Source organism: Thalia democratica, chromosome 4 (genome assembly GCF_965202585.1).
Source record: "Thalia democratica chromosome 4, ktThaDemo2.hap1.1, whole genome shotgun sequence".
In the NCBI taxonomy this organism is placed as follows: domain Eukaryota; kingdom Metazoa; phylum Chordata; class Thaliacea; order Salpida; family Salpidae; genus Thalia; species Thalia democratica.
Window position 1 is genome coordinate 37130321 of NC_139168.1, and position 27703 is coordinate 37158023.

The window sequence follows — 27703 nt, forward strand, 5'->3', positions numbered from 1 at the left end:
AAGACCAAACATTTATTTAAGTTTTTAAGTTCAATTTTTACAAACATTTTTCATGTACTTAAATAAATAAATAAATAAAACTTGATGTTAATATTCGTCGCAATCAACAGCCTATTCTATATATTAAAACAATATGTGTAAGGAATAAAACATAGTTTTTGTAGAAAGCAATCTGTAATAACTTACTTAATTTATAAAAGCGTTTAAATAAATAAAAAAGCTGCTTTTATTTTTGGATGATTTGGAAAAACTTAACCTAAATTACACATATCATAAGAAATTTACTTTACCTTCATATTTTTGAAAATTAATCTGAGACACATTTATACAAAAAAAGAACAACATTTTGTTAGTGAACAACATTTTTAAAGTTTAAGCTTAAGTTCAAGTCTTTTTGATTTTTATATCTTGTATTCAAATAGCTATTATTTTTTAATTAATTATAACAAAACACACAAAATATTTTATAAAAATACAAAAAAAAAATACTAATACTAGTTTTTATAAACTTAGTTTGAATAATAACTGTCACAACTTTTAAAAATCATTAAACATTCTTTTTATACCCATGAAATTCAATTGACAAATACTATTTTTTCATTATTTATAAAAAGCTGTGTTCTGTATATGAGAGAAATGATGATGTTATTAATTTTAGGCAAATTCTTGTTTTTTTTTTTTAATTAAGAGTGTTGTGTCATGTTAACACGTGTTTAATAAAGAACTCTTAACTTTTAACTAATAATACTAGGACAATGCCATTTAATAGTAATTCTTAGGTATTTTTATAAAGTTATTTTTATAAATTTTTAATTTTGTAAGTAAAATATTGCTTAACGATAAGTTTTATTTCGGATAAATTCCTAACAAAAATAGCTCAAACTTAGCTAAAGTTCACCTAGTGTTAAACTTACAAACAAATAAAATATAAATATTTGCTTTATTCAAAATTCTTAGTAACAGCGAATTTCGTTTACTTTATAAAAAATTTTAGATTGTTAAAGATTCACATAGGGGTTTAAGTTAACTAGAAGCTATTGAATCAAAAACTAAACTCACTTTGATGCCCTTCAATTTAGTTTCTGATCATATCTTTCATTTTTACATACAGTGTAAAAAGTGTTCTTTTTTTGAAATCTTATTTTACATTTATTCACATTATTATGAAAAGTACAAAGACAAAACATCAGAAAACGTCATCTGATTCAAAGCCTGATTCCTCATGTACCGTGATACACTCTCAAAGTTTGTTTAGAACAGTTTTTTTTTTCATATAGCTCCAACCATCAGATCAAAGCTTTCAGTATACTTATGCCTAGTCAGTAGTCGTCAATCTACAAACAGGTATCAAATCGAACACAAATATACCTTTTGCTGGTATGGTCAGTGACGTCGGTTGTTTAATCAATGTGCGACGTAAAAAAGTGTCTACTAGCAAGACAGCTGACATATGGGTTTGTGATACAATCAAAAAGAAAAAAAATTGAAAAAAAAAATATTTACCATAACTTATTTAAACCAAGATCTGTAAATCATTTAGATTTAGCGTTTACTTATGCAAATATTTTAGATTTCAATTTCTAATTTAGGCATTTGCAAACTTATTCTTTTGTTTATTTAAACTTAATATTAAAATAATCCTTTGTTAGACTATAGATTATTTCTTTGCTAAATTTAATTTATTAAAGATATAATAATTTAGACTAAAGTTACAGTTTATGATTAGTTACTAGTGTTATTTAATATAACTATTAATATTATTTACAACATTAGTAATAACAAACTAAAACTTGTTTAACAAACAAAATGCTGGTCAAGCTTAGTTAAGTATGATAGCACAGGTAGTTAAAGTTATTTAAGAACGACAGTTGTAACGAATTAGTACACCAAGAACATGCTAACGTTGTTTTAAATATAGATGTAGCTGACAAAAAAAGCTTACCTTTATGTAAATTAATAATCTGTAAGATGTGTAAAAATAGTAAGTTTATTAGATTTGTTAATACAAATTCTTATTTTCAAGTTAAACATAAAATATAATTGAATACAAAATCTAATATCTTCTTAGACTTTAAAAACAACAAGTTCGTTTTTTACTTTTTCTATCAACATAAACCAAATACTTAATTTTAAACTTTAACCTTAAAGGAAGTACATATCCATTTGTTATCTAGCTTAAAGATTTTCATAGGTGCACAAAATTTATTTTAGGGTAGACGAAAATCACTGTGAAAATTACACTAGATAGTCAGGCAAATTTTCGAAGTTTACACTAGATATCCCGGAGTTTCTGAAGAAAAGCAAAAAAAGTCTTAGGCATTTTTGAGAGGAGTTTTGAACGTTACACTAGATAATACGGTTTTTTTTTTTAAACAGTTTGCAATTTTAGGGAGGCTCTGAACTTGGGGTGCACAGAATTATTTTGTTCTATTTTAATGTGCAGAAATTTCAATTACTAGACCACTGATCTCGCTAATTTAAATTTTTTACTAGTAGTTTGGTATCAAATATTATGCCCTACCAAAAGGGTATTATATTCGATTTCAAATAGGTAAACACGATTAAGAAACAGACACTCCTTACTTTTTTTTAAAGAACTTGGTTCACAGAAAAATCTTTCGGTCATCGAGCTACACACCAATAACAAATAGTTCAAAAAAAAAAGTTAATCTTTATAAGTATCTTAAATAAATTATAAATAACTAGGATTATACATACTAAGGAAAGTTGTTTTTTTTTTTTCCTGCGAAAACAACAACTCTGCAAAGTTATCTTTTTGTGTCAATAGTCGTTTTTTTAATAAAAAAGGTTTATGTTATGCAGATAATTTAAGATAAATAGTTCTTGTTTGAGTTAAACTAACTTTCTGAAGTTATTATAATGTATGATTTCATAAAAATTTGGATAAGAATTCAATACTACTCAGGATCACAATAGTTAAATAAAAATTGTCTTATGTAAGAATTCTTTGCATAATATTACAATAATAATTATACTAAACGCAGAGTTGATTTTACTTAATCTTAAAATCTAAGGAGTTATAGCTCTTTAACTTTAAACAAAATTTTGTACTGTATAACTGAAATACCTTCAATTAATAAAAATAAATTCGTATAAACAAATACGTATCAAAAAATTTAGGTTTTGTTTTGAACTATACCATCACTGTCTTTCCGAATATTAGAAGATGCCTACCCAAATAAGTTAAGTTATATTTAGTTTACAGCATACTTCTAATTCTTTCAAACATTCATTATTCATATCTATAAATTAGTCACGGCCCTTCTTTACCCTGCCAGCAGGCCGTACATCTTCCACCCCTTTTATTGTGATAAATTGATTTAAAATCAATAAACTAAAAGTAGTTTATCGCTGTTTTAGCTATAACCTAAGATATACCATAGGTTAGGAATGAACAATGTTCATATGGCCTACTAAGCAAAAGCTTCTTGCTCAATAAGTATATTTCAGCCTAAAAATTTTATGTAGTATAACAAAATTAAGATATTTTAAATAAATACTTTTAGATATGGTATAAATTTTCTACGGTTTTTTGCAATTTTAAACGAACATTCTTCGATCAAAACCGATTCGTACTGACTTTTTTAATCATCTTTGTTGGTAGGTGCCCAGTTTAGCTTAATTAGATGAGACTATGTAAAATATTAAATTAATATTAACTACCATGCCTGCTATCATAAAACTTTTTAGAGAAAGAAAACATCGGCGAAAGTCTATCAGAGCAAAAGACTTGACTTACTGTACCATGTAGGGAGTCTACTTAAAAATTTTGGTCTAAGTAGTATGATCAAAACTATATAGAACTTTTTTTTAATACTCAGTTATATACAGCACCTGAAAAGTATATTAAAGTTTTAGCAAATTGAACAATTATGTAACTGCTACAGACATTTTTAAAATCGACACTGATACGCTCAACTTGGGACATTGCCCTCTCACTAATAAACTAACTCACGTCTTTGCAAATAGTCTTAGTATGCGTCAATTGAAAAGTTCACGATTGATAGTATTATCTACTCGAATCAAAAACATAAGCTTTTTTAAATTAAGATTTTCAAGCATTTGTACTTGACATATTTGCTAAAAAACCGAATGCGTATTACGAAGTAAGTTCACATTTTAATGGTCTACTCAAAAAAATCCTTTACATTTATTTTTTATAAAATCAGATATTATTAAGTATTAATACTGATATTTTTTAATAATTAGTAAAGTTAAGGCTATAAAAATCAAATGCTCAATTAAATTGAAAACCACGATTTAAATGTCTATTTAAAAATCTCATTTTTTTTTTGCTATGAAATTCAGAGATTTTCAAGCATTTGAACTGGCTTCTTTTTTTTTTAATTCAGCGTGAAGCTTATGAACCTTGTTTTCAGTATGCATTTAGTGCTTTAGAAATAAAATATGGACCTTAAAGTTTTAAAAATATCCATAGTGTTACTTTCCAAAGTTACGCGGAACGCCACGATTTATTTCTTGTCCGGCCCGCGAAAAACTTCTCTAGTAAATCTGACCGACCAGCTAAAAATATGCCCACCATGAATGTAAGTAAATGTATAACAAAATATTTTAGTCAAAACACTCTTGAAAATTTTAAATCTATTTTAACCCAGGTTCGGATTAAAATTTTTAAATATCCAATGGTTTTCAGCTTTTATATGTCGAATACATTACTATACATTCGTCACTAGCCAAAAATTGTGACAAAATACTTTTTCGTAAAACAAGTATCGGCAGTTAGTTAATCGAATATATTTGGAAACTTTGTGTTGTAGAAAAGTTCCTATTTAAATTGTCTTTCTATAATCACGAAATTTTACTAAATCAAACATCATATAAAGAAAGGTTGTCAAAATATAGCTTTTCTAGTGTAATTTTAGACATAAGATGCGGTAAAATTTAAACAATTCTTAAATTTTATTTTTACAACTTAGTACATCATGTTTTAAAAACTAGTCCTACACTACTATATTATCTTAGTCTTGAACAAGTAATTACTGTATAAATTCTTACTTTAATCAAAATTACTTCAAGACCGTAAACAGTCAAATTAAGTATAAACTATTTTGTATTTAAATGTTAAAACTGATTGCAAAGACTAATGATATGTAACTATTTTTGTTTATTATTAATACTTTCAATTTTGCTTCCTAGTTTAGGAGGTACTAATCTAAATGTTAGACTTGGAAAATTTATAAGAAATACCATGCGTTTATTAAAAAAACAAAACACATTAAGCTTCTTTTTGCATAAAAGAACTGATAAATAACTAAGTTTACGTAGTAAAATGTGTATATAGCGTTAAATCTAAAGAAGTATAACTTATGATGTGTGTGCATAAAGCAGCTTAAAATATTTACTTCACAGATTTTTAGGTAAAACCTTAAAAATTTTAGTCAAAGTATGTTCTAAAACTTAAAATATTTTTTTGAATCAATGTGATAGGTAAAGCTTTAATATTAATAATTTTAAACTTATTCTGGTATATTAAAATGTAGAAAATAAGAGATTAAACTATCAAAATATATAAAGTGCAGAACGCATGTTCACTCAGTAAGTGTGATTCTTCACGTGCAGGCTCTGCTCCGCGGCCGCTCCTTCTCCCTCCATTTCCTTATCGTACTGACCCTTGGCAGCCAACGAGTTCATCTTGGCCCTGTGCATGAACACCTTCTGGGCGAGCTGCACGTTCTCGGCTTGTCCCTGCCACGCCTGAAGCACCGATGCCTGCAGCGCCCTTCCGTAGGAAAAGCTCAACTTCCACGGCTTGCACTCCGGCACGTTGTTGATGGCGTTCAAGTTGTCAGTGGCGGCTATCTCCGATTGACCCCCGGACAGGAACACGACTCCCGGCATGGCAGGGGGGACGGTCCTCCTCAGAGCAGTTACGGTCGCCTTGGCAACCTCTGCGGGCGTGGCCTTGGTGACAAGGTCGTGGCCGCTGGTAACCATGTTGGGTTTCAGGAGAGTTCCTTCCAAGTAGACGTGATGGTCGCTGAGGGCTTTGTAGACCGCAGCCAAAACTTTTTCAGTGACTTCCTGGCACCTCTGAATGGAATGGTTGCCATCGGGCAGAATTTCGGGTTCAACAATTGGTACAATTCCGTTCATTTGACAAATTGAAGCATATCTGAAATTAATAATTTCAAATTTGGCAAATTAATTTTCTAAAATGTTAGTAGAGATGTTTTTCTTACTTTTATCATATACTTTTCACATTTTCTAATTTTATGTCGGATAAAAAGAGATAATTAAATAAAAAGTAGTTTTCTAAAAATCAAAATTTTCTAAAAAGTGTCAATATGTAGAAACAACTAAATACACATGAAAAAACAGTCAGAACATTATTAGCAATTTTAATAAAAAATACTTGTATTTATATTTATAAAGTATCAAATTGTTTTAAGGGCTTAGGGAAAGGCTAAATGACTTTTTTCACAATTTGATCTTATTTTATAGAGTTTTAACTAAGCTACAAGATGCTTTTTACAGACTATAAAAACTCAAACTAATTTTTGAGATATAGTCGGTCAAAGTCGTAGGCTACAATAGGTTCCTTATGGGAGGCACAAACTAAAATTGCGAAATAGACTATTTCAATAAAAGTCTATGTTCTCCTACGTTTTTTGAGATAAATACCTCAAACTTTCAGAAATGTTCCTTGCAATATTTATAAAATTCTGTCAGAATTTTTTTTTTATATAAAAATTGAAAATTTCACAAAAAAATAAAAAATAAACAGTTTTTTTTTTGCTTTTTAGTCATAAAATCTTAATTTTTTAACTTTGTTCCGACACAATTTTCTAAATATTGCAAGGTTTATTACTATGCCCTTAAAGTTTTAAGTTAACAATTCTAATGTAAACCTTGCAAGCACGTTAGCGTTTTCTAAGATAGCAAGAGGTGATGGCTCATGCTCAGAAATCTTAAGCACACAACGCCATTTTGCAAAATCACAGCCGTCCTTTTTGTACTGGGCGCACCTTTCTCCAAGACCATCAAGTCCCTGAGTGGTAGTTTCTTCTTCAGTGTTCATGAGCTTGACCACACCCTTGTCTACTTTTATGCCTACCACGATGTCCTTTTCTTTGAGAAGGTCTTTCAGCAGCTTTCCATTGTTGTCTTTTTGATACAATGTCTCATGAAACAAAATTACTCCGCCAATATAATTGGACATCTCATTCTCACAAGACATAAGCAGAGTTCTGTAGTCGCGTCTGTTCTCTTCTTCGTTGTCAACCTGTTTAATTTTTTGATATATTATTTAAAATCAAGCACACTAAAGTTTCAAGGTTTTTACTTAGTTTAATACCTCAAATTATAACCAACTGATCAAAAATAACTTTATATGCACAAAAAAACTTCATAAATTCTAGATTCTTTATTAATTTTAATTTAAAGTTTAAAATACCTGTTTTTTAATTATTTGGTAAATACACCTATATGTTTAAGCTTTCTAAAATGCTTACACTTTTTATCTTTTGATTGAAACAACTTATATAGAATAAAAAAGTAAAACAAATATAAAAATCCAGATACAGTTAAAGTATATATCATGCAAAGTATAAATGAGATCATATTTTTATTTCTTATATTTTTATGATCTAATAAAAACCGAGTCAGGATTTTACCACTCTTTAGAGTAATTAAGCCAACCCTAATCACGTAAATTTATGGAAAAAAGCTAAAAAGACAGTAAGATAAAAAAATGAGAACATTTGTTGATAACCAACTTTAAATACAAACTTTTGAGTTATAACTTTAATTATAGTTTTAATTAGTTTAGTACTGAAGTATATTTTTTGTATAAGTGTAATGAACTACTTTAACTACTTGCATTATTCATGGTTTGAACGCTGAATACTTAAAGATTATTTAGAGCTAGATCACAATGACCATATATGGAAGCGAACTCTTAAAGCACCCTAAAGTCAATAAGAAACGAGGGTTAATCAGGCGTAAATCACTGATGAAACATTTCATAAAAAACATAACAAATACATTTTTATATGTGCAGTAGTGTGTTTTTGTGTAGCTGAAAGAAGGAACTACTGAAAGGATTGTATTTGAACATCTTAGTTTATATTATAAGTATAGTTTAGATATAAAGTTTTATGTATGAACTGGTGTTTGATTGCTTAAATATTTGAGCTAGATTTACATGTTTAATAGTTTATTAAGCCTTTATAGTTTATTGCTCAACAAAAGTTTTTATTTAAAATTAATTAATTATTTCAAGTCTTTTGATAGAGATTTAATTATCTGTCAGGTTTTTAATTGTTTTTGAGCTTACTGCACTAAGCTTTGTTTATTATTAAGTTTGCACTTTTGCCAAGTGATTTATAAAAGTTTTAAAAGTAACTTATATTTTTGAAATAGAAATTTTGTAATATTGTTGTGTGGTTCTTTTTTATAATAGATACATCACCTGAACTGTCTTGTTTAATTTTGTATAAAGTAGTTTAGAATAGTCTTTAGTATTAATAGATAAACTCACTTATAAATTATAAGTTAGCATAAAAGCATTTTATATTTATTATGTCCAATATAATTAAAACAATTACAAAGCTGCCTGCAGAAGGTCTTAAGCATAAACGTGTTAGAAAGTCAACCCATCTGCAGGAGCAAAAAGTATGAGCAAAAACGTCAGGCTGACAATCTTAATTTTTAAGTTAATTTGTGGCTCTAAATTAAGTCTACAGCTTAATGTGATTAAAATGTAGAATAAACAAACAAAAACTTTTTATAAATAAAAAATTAAGGAGGAGAAAGATTTTTAATAAGTTTTTCAAAGTTCTGAGAAAATTGGCCTTGAAATTTTTTGATTCCATATGGTCGTATCGGATTTTTTTACAAAACTTGTTATATCTAAAAAGATTATTGAAAAATTTTATGTAGTCTATAGCAGAAACTATAACTTTTTTGAAGCAACAATTTAAGGAATAAAACACTTTTAATCAGAGCTGAGTTCTCACTAATTCTTTTTTAATCAAGAAAATATTTTCAAAGGATTTTTTAAAGCTTCAAAGGGCTTTTTATCCTACTTTTAGACACTCAAAAGTTAAAAAAAATATAGTAAAAACTAATGATAAACAAAGTACAGTAACAAGTAACTTTAAAAAATATATTTAGTAAATAATTCCTACAAAAACTAATTTTTATTTATTTTTGAGAAAATATTTAAAAAGCTATATTACATGTAATAATGTTTTTTATTTAAATTTAAAATTACTACTGTTATTATTAATACTTTAAAAACGAAGAGCTTATAAAAAATCTAATTAAAAAAATAAATTTAAAGTTAAAAAAAAATTAATTTTACCTGATTTATTTCCTAATACTTTTTTATTTTACAACTGGTGAGTCCCTAAGTAAAACATGGTTCTAATTAAACTCTAAAAAAACAAATATTGTATATTATTTTCTTAAAATTATTGAAGTTGAAAATTCTTATAACTTTGGATATAGTCTATAAGACTAATACATTTTATAGGAAAAAAAATTAAAATTTGTATATGCAATTAAATGTCCGCTTAACACTAGACAAAAAAAAAAGTAAAATCAAGTATTTTTTAAACTCAATTTAATGAAAGGAAATAAAAGGAAACCAATAAAAATTAAGAAAATCAAGGAAAATATACAGTTTTTGTTTTTAATAGTTGTAAAGTTCACACATAAAGAATTATATTTATTGAAGTTCAGTAAAAACAAAAAAAAAATGAAAATGTATTGTCTTAATAACTTTAATTATTACACAAGTAAAAAAACTAATAATTAAATATTTGAAAAATTAAAGAACTTAGACCTCAAATGAGCGTGCAGAATGTAATAAGTTAAAATTAATATAAACAAAGTTTTCTTACTTTAATTAGAGCTAATCTTTTACCCATAGTTCCATTACTTTCATCTGCAGCCAAAATTCCTTTCCCATCTTTAACAATCTTTTTGGCAATAGACCTCAGCTCATCCTTCATACAATCAGTTAACTTAACCATGTTTTTGACGTTAGATAAACTTTATGTCTATGATTTTATAATATAGTTTAAAGAAATCTTTACCTTTTTGCTTCAAAAAAAATAGTTTCAAGTTTTTTAAAATATTATTTCAAGTTTGTTTTATTCTAACAAAGTACTTTTATAGCTTAATATTTCATTTTTGCTGAGCCATTTATAAGTAAAAACTAGAATAACTAAATACTTAACATTTACAGTTAAATTACTTAAATATAATAGTAACTTTGAAACAATCATGCTGCTTTAAATTTACAAGTAATTCACATTTATACTTAACTTTTTTCAACTTAATTCGTAAGACATAAGATATTTTAATCTATAAAACAATAAGAAAAGCTTAACAAGGATAATGACTAATTTTTGAAAACAAAACTTATGATGTTTAAACATGTACTGTTTTCTAATTATCTAAGTAATATTAAGCATTCAGGTTTTTAAATGTGAGTTTAAATGTTACTAACACCAATTAAATTTTATTAACTTAATATACTAACAAAAACAGACTTAAAGAATAAATGATGCAGTTTAAATACTTTAAATTAAATACTTTAATTTAAGTTTTTTCAAATTAAAACAGCTAAAGTGCTGTTCTTTTGTGTAACTTTTGTGTAATTGTAAATTTTCTAAAAAATTTAAAAACTTGCTAAAAATCTATCTTCTCTTTCATTTTCAGCAATCATAGTTAAAAATACTTTGAAAGTTGGAATTTTTCAAAAAAATAAAATAAAATGTTTTAGGTAAAAAATGCAAAAAAAAACTTATTTTTTATTCAAAATTAAAAAAAAAATCCTGCATTGACAAGATTAAATATTAGTAATGGACTTATATTAAATATTTAAGGAATTGTTAAAAAATGAAATAGAAGGTAGATTTTTAGTGTAATATTATTTTTTCTTGTATTTGGTTTGATTCTTATAATTTTAATTCTTGAATGCATCAATAGAAAACTACAATATTGCAATTTAGGAGGTTCTTAAAGGTATAAGGAATAGAAAGGGTAAAGAGGACATAATAGATTTTTAATCTATATTTTATTTACAAACTAACAACACAAAAGTAAATGATCACTACATCACACTAACAACAACATAAATGAAAAAATATATACAATTTTAGAACCAATAATCAGATACTTAAACTTTAAGAATGGACTACATTTAAACTTAAAAATGTTCGGTTAAATAAAACTTCAAGTTGCTACCTCAACGCACCACTGCCTAATGATAATGCTTTTAAAACGCTGTCTGTTTTGTATAGAAATCAAAAAAAAATATTTACTAATATGTACAGACATATTTATTATTTTTACAATAACCTATACCCCTACACATTAAAGACCTAAATAAAAACATAGACAAAACACATTAATTTTACTAGTCTTAAAGTTAAAAAAAATGAACTTTTTATCATATATTTACATTAATAAATTTGCTTATCATTTTTCCTTTTCAATTTATAAAATTTAAGTCACTTATGCGCTTCAACATAACTGGTAAGGAAGTTATAATATTTACTGAATACAAAAAGAATCTGAAACTTATTTTAGAATTTCTGGAACTTTCAAGCATTTGTATTGACAAATACATAAATGTAACCTACAAAATTAAAAAAAAAATATTTAGAAATAAATTCACAATTTAATAATCTACTCAAAAACACTTATTCTTAAAACTTCCAGCATTTCAACTGACATAAAATTACATCTAATTATTTTTATCATAAAATTCAATTTGGCCTATGTTTGAACCCTGACATAACATTTGTTTTTCAGTAATATCAAGTTTAATCCATTCAGTATATATGAAGTAAAAAACTACAAATATACTTTGATAAGAAGTCTATAAGTCAAACTGGTTTAATAATTTGGAAAACTTTTTTTGATCTTGAGTATAAAACTAAGATAAGTTGAAATTTTACTTATTTTTATTGTTTTTTATAATAAAAATTAACCAAAAGTACTTTCCTAGTTAATGCTTTCCACTTTTGAACTTAAATAAATTATTTGTTAAACTTATAAAATAATTTTTTTAAAGCTTTTTTTATTACTTAAAAAATTTAGATATCTAGACAATAAAGCAAATAGTGTGTAGCTTGATGACTTAAAGATCTTTTTTTAAAACATATACATTAATAATAGTTGTGAGCTTACATTTTTTCTTTCCTATATACTGTAATTTTTATTTTTATTTATAAATAAAAGTTTTTTGAATAGCTCAGACTAAGAGCAATATCCAGGGTTGCCTTTCTCAAGCCAAAAAAACTGTCTTGAGTCATTAGTTTTTTCATATTCTTTTAAATAGAAGTTTGTTAACTATATGAAATCAATAAATATCAGATTCTTTAATAAAATTGGTTATAAAATAATAAATCATTGAACCTAAATTATATAAATCTCAATTAAAATCTAGAAAAAAACTGCAGTGAGTTTTTCAGAAATTTTATTTATTGATAAAAAAATTAAACTGCTGAAGTCATCCTCATGGTTGCCATTGATCAAGCTAAGAAAAATTTCCTGACTTTTCCTGACTTTTTCCTGACTTTTCTCAATCAGTTTTACTTATATTAATTGTTCAATTAGTTTAATAAAATATTACCTAAACTATTTAACATAAAATCCTTAAATTAAAAATCAATTAAAATAGAATATACTTAAGTAACTGTATAAAAAAGACATAAAAAAGTAAACTATATATCTGTTGTGTAAAATATTTCCTCTTATCATTTAGTATAAAATTTGTAACAAATAAATATACTCTAATTTACTTTAAAAACTTAAGTTACTCTACAAAAAATACAAATAATAAGTTTTTGGCATATACCTCTCTTATAACTTATTTTATAAATTTAAACAACTTAGTAAAAATTATAAAGAGGTAAAGTATACACATTAACTTGTTAACTATATGAAATCAATAAATATCAGATTCTTTAATAAAATTGGTTATAAAATAATAAATAATTGAACCTAAATTATATAAATCTCAATTAAAATCTAGAAAAAAACTGCAGTGAGTTTTTCAGAAATTTTATTTATTGATAAAAAAATTAAACTGCTGAAGTCATCCTCATGGTTGCCATTGATCAAGCTAAGAAAAATTTCCTGACTTTTCCTGACTTTTTTCAATCAGTTTTACTTATATTAATTGTTCAATTAGTTTAATAAAATATTACCTAAACTATTTAACATAAAATCCTTAAATTAAAAATCAATTAAAATAGAATATACTTAAGTAACTGTATAAAAAAGACATAAAAAAGTAAACTATATATCTGTTGTGTAAAATATTTCCTCTAATCATTTAGTATAAAATTTGTAACAAATAAATATACTCTAATTTACTTTAAAAACTTAAGTTACTCTACAAAAAATACAATAATAAGTAATTTTGGCATATACCTCTCTTATAACTTATTTTATAAATTTAAACAACTTAGTAAAAATTATAAAGAGGTAAAGTATACACATTAACTTGTTACATAAAATACCAAACAAACTGCTTAGTTATAAAGAACTCATTTATTTAAACAAAAAACACTTTGATTCTAAAATTATGCTAGATAAACTTTTGTGTATATATCAGTTTCACTATGGAAGTGTCCTTGCTACAGATCATCAATACTAAAAAGCTTACAAAATCTGCTTGTTCAAGTAGGGTACTTGTTCAATATATTAATAGAAAAATTTTGCAGTTTTATAAAGGATATTTTACTAATTTATACCAGATGAAGGCATCGGAAATAAAATTTTGGAAATTTTTGTAAATTTCTAGGAAAATTTTGGAAATTTTTTCTAACTTTAAAGGACTTCTAATTAATTTTTACCATTTAAAGGCTTTGTAAAACAAGGAATTTTGTAAGTTTAAACTGACTTTTTTTTATAATTTTATCAAATTTCCTGACTTTTCCTGACTTTTTTTCAAAACCCCCCATTTTTTCCTGATTTTTGTCATTTTTTAAAATTTTTCCTGACTTTTCCTGATTTCCCTACTTTTCCTGACCAAGTGGCAACCCTGCATCCTGACCAAGTTTCATCAAAATATCTCTTGAGTCATCCTGTGTGTGAGGAAACCCTGAAAATTCTTCAAGTCTAAATATATAAACAAAATTTACTAATTTAAGTAAACTGAAAAGCTAATATTAGTTTAAGCTACATCCCTGCATTATTGTGGTCAAAAATTAGTAAAGTTGCAAAAGAGGGTGGCAGGGTTGCCACTCATTTCAAAAATTTTTCTAGGATTTCCAAATTTCTTCCAGGCTTTTAAAAGTACACATTTTTGAGTCTATTTTTAGTTTTAAGTTATTTTCTATTAAAGAAACTGTGTTAAATAGAATAAAAGCATTGAAAAGATACTGTAAAGGTACTTTAAATGTGTTTTTTAATAAAAAAAAGTTTTGATGGTGACAAAAATCTTAATTATATGATAGATTTTTTGCGTCAAATCAAAATTTTACAACTGAAAACGTTAAAGTTATTAAAAATTCCAGGTTTTTACAGGTTTTTCCAGGTTATTTTAGCCTGAATTGTCAAATTCAAGGTTTTTCCAGGTTTCCAGGTATAGTGGCAACCCTGGGGTGGGGAGGGGCAATTTTAAAATTTTGGTCAATTTTAAAATTTTGAAACTTACACTAGATATTCTTGAGTTTCAGATGAGAGCAAAAAAAAAGGTCTTGGGTGTATATATTAGTAATTTTGAAACTTACACTAGATATTCTTGAGTTGCAGATGAACAGTAAAAAAAAATTTTTTTTTTTTTTGGTAATAAAACATAAGTCACAAACTCTACCCCTTGCAACGATAAACGTTTTCTGGGGAAAAGTGAGTGTGTTACATCATATGTAATTTTACCTGCCCCATTAATATTTAACTTTAACTATCCAAAAATAAAATAAACAAAAAACTATCTTTTAAACAAATAAAAAAAAAACTTGGTGACACGCCATTTGGAGAACACTCACAAGGCTAAAATCTCAACACTAAAAACCACAAAGTGTGGGAAAATCATGAAGCTCAAATCCCCAAGTAAGTGTTCACCGGCACTACAACAAAAAAATCACACCAACAATCCAATCATGTGATCACCGCCACCATAGTGAACTCACAATCAGTTGTTGAGCAAATGCATAAAACTAGTATTACAATGAATACATTAGCATTAAATAATTATCTTAAAGCTTGATAACTAACTAATTTACTGAAATTGTACTCAGAAAAAAATCTAAAAATTAAGATAAGTTAGAAAAAAAAAATAAATAAAAATTAAAAAATAAATAAAAACTATTAAGAAAAATGTATTTTCTGAAACTTGTATTGGTGGAATTAATTTTAGTCTAATAAAAGTAAGAAGATAAAATAAAAAAAATAAAAAAACTTATATTTATGCAATAATAATTAATATATACAGCTAACAAATAAATATAACAAAAATATAATAAAAACTGGATAGTAGCAATTAAACAATCACGCACAACCATACAATATATTTCCCCATCAACAGACCAAAGCCAACCAATCATGATCAAAGTAGACACAAACAAAATTGACCATACATATATTAAGAGAAACAGATAGAAATAACAACCAAAAGCAATTAATCAAAATCTGCATGCAACACAAAATACTCAACCACTGCACTCTAAACCTACACAGTATACTGGCTCAACAAGAATTTTTTGTAACTATATTTAAACTGATCTTTTTTTAGGTTTTTAAAAATTTCTGGAACACTAGACCACAACTTAGGGCCCAAATACTTGAAGGAGTTTAGGCCAAGTTGTGTTCTAGGTCTTTCAATAACAAAATTATTATTTTTTGAATGTCTTGTATAGTGTGTATTAACCATACTTACAGGAGTAAAACAACTGTGGTCAACCTCAAATCCTCTCAAAGTATTCAGCATCAACTTACTAACTCGAAATTAAACAACTCAATAAATTTCAGTATACCAGTTTTTAAAAACAATGAATTTGTTGGAGTCAGTGCAGGTACGCGACAAACATATCTTACAATTCTTTTTTGCATATTTTAGGTATATCTATTAGTAGTTTTGATATTTACACTAGATCTTTTAGAGTTGCAGATGAAGAGAAAAAATTTTAAATGGTAGTCTTGTTGGAGGGGGCAATTTGAAAAAAGTTTGGGAAACCCTGTTGTAGAGAAAGAGGAAGTCTGATAACTTTCTACCACACAAAATAAAATTGTCATAAAACCTTTAAGTTCATAAATTTCAAAACACTTATAGTGTTAATATAATGATTCTTTAATATTTAATTTTTATAAAATAAGCCATAGTTAGCACTTCATCCATACCATAGACAGAGTTTATTTTTTTCTTTTCAATATGTATCAGTAGTAATACTATAGTTATTGTTTGAAAGTCAACTATGAGAAATAGTTGACTTTCAAAAGACAAAATAGTCTCAACGACTCAATGATTTTACAACTAGGTTATTGAATTTTCCAGATAGTTCTTGACTTTATTGTAGACGTTAAACTAGTTACTTCAAAATTTTAATGTTAAGTATGCCTGTAGCATACAACAAAATTTCTAAAAAAAATATTTATAACTTATAATTATTTAAATTAAATAGTTTAACAACTAATTAAAATAATACTATAAATATATAACTTGTAAAACATTTTTTAGTTTTAGTTCAATTCTTACATTTATAATGTTATCATAACTAAAAAATAATTAATTCATTTTTTAGTCAAATCTTTAATTTTTTTCAAAAACTAAATAAATTTTTAAACAGTTATTTGCAAAAATAAAAGCACTAAAATATTGCAAGTAAACAAAAATATAAAACTAAATAATTTAAAAATAAAATAAAACTGAAATATTTTTTTTAAAGTGAAGTAGATGTTAGTTTAATTATAATAAAAAAAAAAGATAAATTACAATAAAAGAAAGAAAAATTAGAAGTAAACATTTTTTGTAATTAGTAAGCAAAAGAGTTATTTTTTGGTATTTGACTTATTTTTCTAAGTTAAACAAGTCGTTTATTGTAAAATAAGTAAGAGTAAAATAAGATTGAAAGAGTCTTAAACATTGATCATAAAGAATGGTCATTATGAGCTTGCAACTATCTTTTTACAACTTGTTTTAGAACAACTTTATTTTAACGTTTTACTTTTATCCGACACACATTTTTTGTTATTGCTTTTATATTGCTATAGTTTATAAAAACTAAAATTCATAAAAATCAAGCATTAAAAAACAAGTTTTAAAATTTAAGCAAAATAAAAACGGCTAAAGCTTATCACTTGCATATAAATTTTACAAATTCGTTAAATTAATATACTTATTGTTACATAAAAAACCAAGCTTTTAAGATATTACAATACAACATATTTCGTAACTTGCTGCTACAGTACGAACTTTGAACACAGCAGCGCGAAAGTGCGTACCCAACCGGCGGTGCGTAGTGCGTACCTAAGAAATTTTGTCTTTAAATAGAATTAAGCCTAATACAAAATGTTAAAAACCACTAAAGTCTGCAATTTATACTTAAATTAAAGTCCTCCAAAACAAGACCAAATAACTTCCACATTAATAGCAAAATATGTTTCTTAAAGTATTAAAAGTATTAATTATTAATTAAAAAAGTAGTTATGTATATGCTTTCATGTTAATTTTTAAATCACAAAGTTTTTAAATTTACATTGTAATTCCTTGTATCTTTAAAATTAACGTAGTATAAATATTTATCTTTGATAGTTTTCGGGTTTTCTAATACTATTAAAGTTATTAGTACACTTACCTTTAAAATATTTTTGTTTTGTATAGATTTTATTACTCAGCTTATAATATTTAATTATTAGCCTATATGTCCGATATATTTAATTTTATTAAAGATAAAACTATATTTGATTTACTTTGAAAATATAAGAAGTATGTATAACTTAAATTATAAATTTGTTTCAAAGGTTTAATTATTTTATATAAATAGTATCTATAAACTAACAAGCATTTATGATGTAACAAAAATATCAATAGTAAAAGAAAAGAAACATTTTAGTTTTAAGATTATAAAATTTATAAAATTTTTTAAACAATAAATTTTAATATACAAAAATTACAAAAAATAAGTAATTATTAGTATTCTGTTTAAAGCTTTTAGAATATGCTAGTAATTTTTTTAAATTTAAAATTTATTTTCATAAAGAAACTTTAAGAAACTTCTTTCAAAAAATCGTATCTTTTTTAAACAATTATGTTTAATTTGAAAACGAACTTTTATAACAGGAGAAAACAACAACTAACTTCTTTACCAGCTATTTATAGTACTATTTTAAAGTACTGTTACAATGTTGTTTAGTACCTAGGCTTAAGCTAATTAATTTTTAATTAATTTTTTTAATGATTTAGTTCTCTATACTTTTTATGTTTCATATAGTTTTTGTAGTATTTAGATTTTACCAGCTTGCTATAGGTAGTGTAATCGGTAAAAAAGTAAAATGTTTTAAATCCTGAATCCGAATCCGGCCGGATTCTAGTGTTATAGATCCGGTAGATCACTTAAATCATTTCACTCGTCTTTAATACCTAAGTTATTTTGATATTGATTAGAAAATTGTAAAGAATAAAATTTTTCACAACTCCTTAGTGCTTTAAAAGATGAAAACAAATATTTTCAGACTACTGTATCTTAAAGTTTTTTTAAATATAAATTTCATAACAATTTCGTTATAATGATATCTTTCCGCACCACCACCTTCTGTATATTCTGAAAGATTATTTTCTAAAGCTAGTGACTTGTACGAGCAAAAGCGTAACCGATTGCTTCCAAATACCGGAGAAAAGTTTTTATTTCATGCCAACAACTCGAAACATACAGTTTTATTTGTAGTTCAAGAGTGTAGTAGATATGTCTTTGCGATTGTAGTTTGTTTTATATTTTTAAAGAGTTAAAGAGTTGCAAAGTGTATGTTCTATTTTGTATTTTGTAACAATAAAAATTTGGTTTTAAATTGAACGTAAAAAGATGAAATTTGAATAATTATTTATTTAAAATATGCAAATAACGAAAATACAAGTTGTAAATGCAGATTGTAGTCATATCTAAGAAACAAGCTTAAATCTCATGTTTATAGCTTGAAGGTTTTTTTGTTTAGCGAGACGTATTTTAATTAACTGATTTTAAAGTTAAGTACTCGAAAATACCAATGGATTCATTTATTGACACGTGAAAAAAGTTATTCAAACTTTTTTCCATAAATATTAGTTTTATATCACTAAATTATCACCTGAAGCTTTTATTCTTTATTTTGTTACCTATATACAACTTTAAATCTTAGGAAGAAGATCCGGCCGGATCCTAATTATAAGATCGTAATCACATACTTTTAAAACTTTTAAATATTTTCTATTGTTATATAAACAAGTTTTATTTTGATTAAGCAGTCAATATTAATTTAATTAAGAAAAATTTTATCGCTTTTATAGACACTAAAAAAATTAAACAACGTATTTTTTGAACATTTTTTGACAAAATACAGTATGATAGCTAGTATAACTACCTATATTTTAACTTAAATAAACAATCTACCATATTTTGAAATATGAATTTAGATCAAACAAATTTAAAAACATTTGTTGATTAGTTATACTTTAATTAATTAACAAATATTAATTTTTCATAGTATTGTTGTAAGTTTAATACATCTATATTTAAAAACTAAAATTATTATAATCTTAAAGGCATTTACATATAAAAGTTAAAAATATTTATAAGACATCTTGTTTTTTTTAACTGAAATTTCAATTTAAACTAAAAAGCATCATTAATTTTTATCTGGAGATTTTAACTTTTCAAGGGTTACATGACAATTCAAATTCGGACAATTCAAATTCCGACAACTCAAATTCTTAAAAAAATAATTAGAAGACTATATTTCAAAAAATAATTGAAATTTGAGAAAAATAAAAAATGATTATATAGACCTTATTAATATCTACAAGCCACTTTTTATTTTTTGCAAAATCTTTAATACTTTTTAAGATATTTTAAAACTACTAAAAATAACTATGTTTTTTACTTTATTTAAACCATATACCAAAAAGTGTTTAATGTTTTGCGAAAAGAAAAAAATTGCTTAAAGATATTAATAGGACTTACATATGTATTTTTTATATTTGACAAATATACAATACTTTTTTAGTTGTGGCCCTTTCAATTTTTTTTTAAGAATTTGAATTGTCGGAATTTGAATTGTCCGAATTTGAATAGTCGTGCACCCCTTTTCAAGTGTAGTATAAAAGCGGACTAGTTGATTAATTGTAAGTTTACTAAACAATAACTAATTTATATAATAGTTGCTTTGGTGTGTTTGTTTAAACTTAAGTATGTAGGTAGGAAAATATATTTTAAGTGATTTAATTAATAATTCATTTTGTTTTTTTCTTGATTTCGTTTTAGAAAATTAATCAAAACTAAAATAGATGTAATAATTGTATAATCCATTTAGTTAATATTCTAAAAACTGGTATTTTTAGTAATTTTTTTTAAGAAGGTACTAGTTCAGATTTTAAAGTAAATATAAAAATATTTTTATGACAAATAAAGATGTATTTTTAAAAACATATTTTTACTATTTTTATATCTATGCACATAAAAAATATTTTAGCTATACATTAATTTTGATGCGTAACTGAAAAGTGTTATATATATTTTTTTCAGAAAATTTTTTAAAGTCATGTTTAATACTTTTAACAAGTTTTAGTACTTATTTTACTTATAACTATAGTTAAAACATATACAAGCAGTATTCTACAAATAAAAACCTATGTTATATTTTAATGTGTATAAAGCATTTTCTTTAGGAATTTGCAGCGCATAATTTTTTTAGAAGTTCAAAAATTACTCCAGAGCGACTTATATTGGATTTCTCAAGCATGTGCTATCGCTAAAAACCAAAAATAAAAAGTGTTAAAACAATTGCTGAATTTTTTTTTTATAGAGTGTTTTTTTTTGATGAAATTTTAAACTTGATTAAATTTATTATTATAAATAAAGTTTATAAAATATACACTTTTTAAAATCATGTATCTAAAAGAAAATGTATCTAAAAGCGATAAACAACCGATAAAAATTGTAAAAAAAGCTTGTGTTTATGTAACTTGCTTTTAAGATAAATAACAAAGTTGTAGTTAGTGATCTACCGCGTCCGGGTAGCTGTCAAATTTGCACGAACGTAAAAAACTGCATGAGGTAAAAAAATTGCACGAAGGCACAAATTTGCACGAGGGAATAAAATAGCACGAAAATAAAATCGAACGAAGACACTTTTGCACGGAAGATCACTTTTGCACGAAGACATTTTGGCACGAGCTGAAAATTTTTCACGGGCTGAATTATGTTTATAATGTTTTTATCAAATTTAATCTTTTCCCTAACCCTTGGTCAGTACTTTTTTTTTTGTATTTTTATTAGTTTATCTTTTAGTTTTTTTTTATTATCTAATTATTTTTCTGTTTTTTTTTTTACTCACGTACAAAATTGAAAGTCGTGCAAAATTGACCAATGGTGCAAAAATGTCTTCGTGAATTTTGTCCCCTCGTGCAAATTTGTTTTTGTGCAAAAGTATCTTCGTGCGATTTTGTTTTCGTGCAATTTTGACCCGTTCCAACCGGATACAGTCTAAACTTTTATTAAAAAAGATTAGAATATAAAAATTATTATTCAACGTTTAAAGTTTCTTTGTAAACCAATGTGTTATGTTGAAAACTTGATTTGATACTAAAAAAGTCAATATTCGTAAGATTGCTTTTTTAGCTTCACTGGACTATACTGTGGAAGTTTACAAGTATTTTGTTATCTTTTATCCCTTTTATATTTTATATTCTATATTTTTATATTTAATTCTGGACAAGACGTTAAAAGGTATACATGTGGTGTACGACCCGATAACTGCAAGGCTCTTCGTACACCAGGTTCTAGGACCAAATATATTTAGCATGTTTTTATTGTCGTTCAATAAGCAATATAGTATTCATAATGTCAAAAAGATAAATAGCACAATCTTGAAAGGTAAATTTTCAACTAGTACTTTGTTGAAGTTTTTTTACTAAATTATTAAGGCATAATAGTTCATTCGTAGTTTGATTTTGGTTTTCTTTTTTCCAAGACACACCTTTTAACTAATCTATCGAAAATATTGTACTTTTTTTCTCCAATCTTTTTTTTATTACTTCTAATAAATAGCTAGAGCTTCATTTTATCATGGTACTAGGATAGGAAGTAAAGAAATAACAAACCTACATTAATAGTGTTAACTTTGAATAAATCACTTTAAAACTTTTACTTTTAAAGTACTATCCAAATCTTAATATGTAGAATTTTTAAACAACTAGTTGTATTAGATAAAACTGTTGCTTTTATTAGAAACACTGTTAATAAGATTATTAATCGGGTTCAAATTCAAACCTTTAATTGCTAAGCATAATGCCATAAGAGTAAAATGATGTTTTTATTATTTATTGTAAGCTAAACAAAAATTTAATGCTAAGACTATAATTATAAGAAGGAACTTTAGAGATTTAAAGTTTATAGCATTAAAAAACAATTCTGCCTCTACTTTACTACTTAAAATTTTGTATTTTCGGTCGGTTAGTTTTAATAGTCTTGTTTTTACGGAATAAAAAGCTAAAGTATCTGTATTTACTGCTTTAGATAAACGATTAATTACGTATGATTTTAAAAGTATATATAATCAGCTAAATTTTAAGACTATCCCTAGAAATAAACTAACTCTATACTTGTTTATTTACCTAGTTGAACATTTTTTTAAACTTGAATAAAAAGTATTTTTTTAGGAGGAATTTAAATTCTTTACATTATTAGTTTTTTAAGTGGTAATTTCCCTTTCTAACAAATTTTTTAAAATGAATGATTTCTACTATAAATTCAATATATTCAAAACTAGATAAAAAAGAAATATGATAACCATGATGATTTCAAGCTATCTTATTTGTGCAGTATCAGTATTTTATACTTTACAGACATTTTGGAATTTGTTTGTATTTTTTACTTTGAATTTCAGAGGATTGATTGCTAGCACTATAAGTTTTGATAAAGGTAAGTTTATTGATCATAAAAAGTATTTAACTACTAACTTTTATTATATAGTTTAAATTTGTTTCTTTTTATTTTTAAGTAGTTGTGTAAAAATAACTTAATGATTATAAGCAATATGGCCCAATAATTTGCTACTTTTGTTATATTGTTTTAGAATATAGTATGGCTATAATTAATTGTGCTTATTTTTCTACATGTTATACTTTTTGTAAAAAGTAGTTAGAAAGAGTAAAAAACTTATTCTGTTTATATTTTTTGTAACGTTATATTTAACCTAAACCTAAAGCTATAAAAAATTAAACTTTTTTTTAAAGTATTCAATAAGTTTTATGATTAAATTGGTTCTTAATTTAAGAATGATTTTTCAAAAATACTGGTTATTGTTGCAATAAAATTAATGATTTGTGATCTATTACTATTGTAATTATTTATGTTGTTTATTCTTTTTACAATAAGAACCAGTATTTTAAATTAATAAAATTGAAGTTTAGTGTTACTAACACAATTAAAAACATAATCTACAGTTTAATTCAAGATATGTAATTCATTGTAACCAATACACTAAATTTTATACCAGATCACTACTTGCCATGCATTTTTGAAAATTTGATGCTGGTAACTCTATTCATTTTTTTCCATTCATTAATGTCTTCAAACTGGATAAAAAAAGTTTTTTACAAACTCAATGTTGATCACTTATATAGAACATGCTACAATCTACAAACTTCATACTTTCTTCAGGTTTTCTAATTTTTGTTTATAAAAATTATTTATTTATTTTAAGTTTTATATATCCCGAACTAGTAATAAAATGTTAACTGATGGTTTGTGAATTTCTTTAAGTTTTTATTTGACTGAAACTTGAAATATTGCCTGAATTTATAATAACAGTTAGAATTGCATCATTAAACTCAAACTAACAATTGTTTTTCAGTGTTAAACTAATGAAAATGAGTTTAAAAAGAAATATTTTAGACAATAAAGATAACAAACAAAATGAATGTGTGTATTTTCTAAATGTTCATCATCTCAATAAAGCAAGAACTCATAAACTACTTGTTAATGTTATATTCTAACATTTTTTTAGTGTATATCTCTTATAACAAACATATTTCCAATCTAATATTTTGAACTTTTGTTTTTCTTATTATATATTCTTCATTCATGTTGTATTAGATGTTTTTGGTTCTTGTTATTTTTGTGTATTTATATTTCTTATGACCAGATTGTCAACTTTATATCACTAAAGTTTTATGTTCTTGAAGTTTGGTTCAGGGTCGCAACAAAACCTAGAATCCTTGAAAAAAGTTTTTTTTTTGTTTTTTTTTATGAGTTTTTTTATTTTTTAAATTACTTTTTGACAGAATTTTCTAAATATATCAAAGAACACTTCCTGAAATTTTGAGATATCTAAAAAAATGTAGGAGAAGATATATTTTTAGTGAAATAGTCTATTTTTACCAATTTAGTTTGCGCCTCCCATAAGGAATCTCAAAAGTTATTTTGAATTTAAAAGACTTATAAAAAGAAATTTCTAGCTTAGTTGAAACTTGTCAAAATAAGATCAAATTGTGAAAAAAGAGAATAACCTCTCTATGGCCTTAATTAGTTTGTTATGAATTGCAAATAAAAGTCTTAAGGAGGACAATTTTCTGTTCATAAACACCTGAATGAACTTAATTGGACAAATAATTATAATGACATTATATAAAAAAATTTATTTAGAGGAAGAAATACAGACCAATTCTCAATTATATTGTTGATAACTTATTATAGTTTATTAAACAAAAAAAAACTCTCAAATAGTTTGGTCTAAGGACCTGGTGTACAAAAAAACCTTTTGGTTATTTACTCGTGCACCATTTGGATACCTTTTTACATCTTGTCCTGGACAACTTTTATAACTTGTTAGCTAAAACTTTGTGAAATGCAAGATGTTTATAACTTAAAGCTAAACAAATTCAATTTTTTGTTTTTAATTTAGTTTAATGTGCTTACCTTGTCTTAATTTTTTTTATTAAAATATCATGCTTAAACTTATTTTTAACAATTATATTTTAATTTTAGTTTTTATTTTAATTTAAAATTATTACTTATAGTGTTTATTAATAACGATATTTCTCTTATGTTATTCTTAAATGTGAAAATTTAAAAACTCACAAAGGGACACCCTAGCATGGCATCACAGTTGCATGTTAGTCATTTTAAAAGTAACACCACACAAAAGTTTTTCTTCTAAAAAAATGACAACTCTTGCAAAAGTGACTCAGTGTATTTTTGAATTGTTCCCTTCTTAACTGGCTTTTATGAATAACATTTGATCTATACAGCTTAGTTCTTTAAAAATGTTGACTGAAAAAGAACAGCTAACAATTTTTTCATAATATTTCATCTAACTTTCATAAACTTTCTGAATCATAAAAATTTAAATAAAATTTACATATTTTAATTCATAGCAAAATGTTTTTTTGACAGACTAATAATGCACATTGGCTAGAGTTTGCCTGTTTCTTGATTTTTTATTTAGTTTATTTTACTTTATAAGAGGACTATTTAAAAGATGTATACATTTTGCTGTGTATATATACAAAATTTAAAAAGCATAACCACCAAAAAATTAAAACCTTTGGTCTTACGTTTTAGATATCTTGAAAGCAATATATTTTTGTAGCATTTCTTATAAGTTTTGTTTAGTTATTTTATTATTTAAAAATTTCCTTACAGCACTGTATAATTAGATAAATTTAAGTGTTATAACTGTATATTGATGTTAAATTTTTATTAAAAAGAAAATATTGTAATTAAAAAGTATCATTAATGAGTAGTTGAGTACTTTATTCTGTTGCAAAGGGTCAAATATAAACAAAGAGACTTTTGCACGAAGGGCTGTTTTTTGCACTAGAGTAAAAGAAATAAAATAAAAGAAGGATAAACAAGTTTAATATAAAACAAATTACAGTCTAAGGGTTAAGGTTAGGGGTAAGAGTGATAATAGTAAAAAAAAAGATTAATTAAATAAAATTTAAGAAAAGTTACTGATCACAGGTAACAGTGATAGGAAAAATAAAAGAAAATAATTAAAAAGAAAACTGAAAAATAATTAAGAAAAAAATATTATAAAAAATTCATCTCCTGCAAAAGTGTCTTTGTACATTACTTACACTTCGTACATATTTGACACCTACCCTTATTTAAAATAGATGAATTTTATAGTATGGTTAATACTAATAAATTGAAATATTATACAATTTGTCTAATTTAAAACATTAAATTGTTTAAAATTTAGTAGTACTTCTTAATGGGGTATATATTTAGAAAATTATATTTTTAGGTTTTGATGACTAATTGGTCTATTTCCCCATTATATTTAACTCCTGTATGGAGTACAGATAATGGGTCACTAATTTTGTTATTGCAAGTTGTTCAATTACTTAGTTGGTGCTACATTGTTTCCATAATGTGTGTTCTCGACTTGTCTGAATTTCTTGGAATTAAGCAGGTGTGTTTTTTAGAACTAAATACTTTTTAAGTTGTTGAAATGAAGAAAGTATAATCATTAAGTTTTATTTAGTTTATACTAAAAGTTTAAGTTAAACTATAAAGGATCGTAATTTTTTATTATTTGTACTAAAATTAGTTATTTCAGTATGTTTATGCAGGTTTACTTTCATGTAAATGGTTTAGGAGTTGTAGAAGAAACAAAAACTTCTTCTGCATGTGAATTTATGGAAAAATGTAGACATCCAGTTTTGATGCTAACAATGATAATTTTGCTAGCCGTACCATACATGACTATTGATCGATTAATAATTGCATTTGGTTAGTTTTAGCATTAGTTTTCTATTAGTTTAATTCAGTTTATAATGTTTTATCAATTTTGTTCAATAATAAACAGAAATGACTGTTTAATTCAAATAAAATTTCCACTTTCTATACAACTTTTTATTGTTACAGTTTTCTTTAAACAAATTAATAAAAGTAATTACTTAACAAATTTTTCAGCATTGTCGTGGTACATGGCTAAATTTAAACTGAAAGAAATTAATTATAAATATGTAAATGAAATGTACTGCAAGAAGAAGAAGGCTCTGCTTTGAAACATTTCATACTTTTATATTTTCAATACCATTTACAACACTTAAATGCTTAATCATGGTTATTCAGACTGTCATTTTTATCAATTATGTTTATAAGTTTGTACTTTTGTAGCAGCTACATTTATAATTTACAATCATGTGTTTTACGTTGATAACTTTTACAATATACTCTATCAATGTCCTAGCTTTAAGACATCTCTTTTTTAAATAAAGAGAAACAGAATGTTCGAATACAGTTGTGTTTGTTATGAATTAGTTAATACTTGTAATTGCAAAAATTTGTACAAAAAGTAAGATTATTTGCCTTTAATATGAGCAGCTTCATTTTTTTAAAGTGTCTTCCATTTTTTTGAATCATTTATGTTTGAGTGTTCTGTTTTTTTAATGCCAATTATATCTGTTATACATTGACACTTTTAATTCAGAGACTATTTTGTTACGTTTTCTTGTGTAAAGTTGATAACATTTTTATTTTAGTTTTTGATATATTTA

At 25.0% G+C, this 27703-nt stretch overlaps 2 protein-coding genes across 2 annotated transcripts; one reads left to right on the forward strand and one right to left on the reverse strand.

Moving 5' to 3' along the window:
* Window positions 1–5174: 5174 nt before the first annotated feature.
* Window positions 5175–10073, reverse strand: LOC145834792 (fructose-bisphosphate aldolase C-like). The gene is made up of 3 exons (XM_082942304.1): window positions 9888–10073; window positions 6891–7264; window positions 5175–6154 (listed from the first exon to the last, which is right to left on the reverse strand). Exons 1-3 carry the CDS (start codon window positions 10017–10019, stop codon window positions 5575–5577), a joined length of 1086 nt encoding a protein of 361 aa, XP_082798430.1. The 5' UTR covers window positions 10020–10073; the 3' UTR covers window positions 5175–5574.
* A 12900-nt stretch (window positions 10074–22973) lies between these two features.
* LOC145834975 (nurim-like) lies at window positions 22974–27703 on the forward strand. Its single transcript, XM_082942505.1, has 5 exons — window positions 22974–23114; window positions 23692–23855; window positions 26446–26613; window positions 26774–26933; window positions 27117–27703. Exons 1-5 carry the CDS (start codon window positions 22976–22978, stop codon window positions 27209–27211), a joined length of 726 nt encoding a protein of 241 aa, XP_082798631.1. The 5' UTR covers window positions 22974–22975; the 3' UTR covers window positions 27212–27703.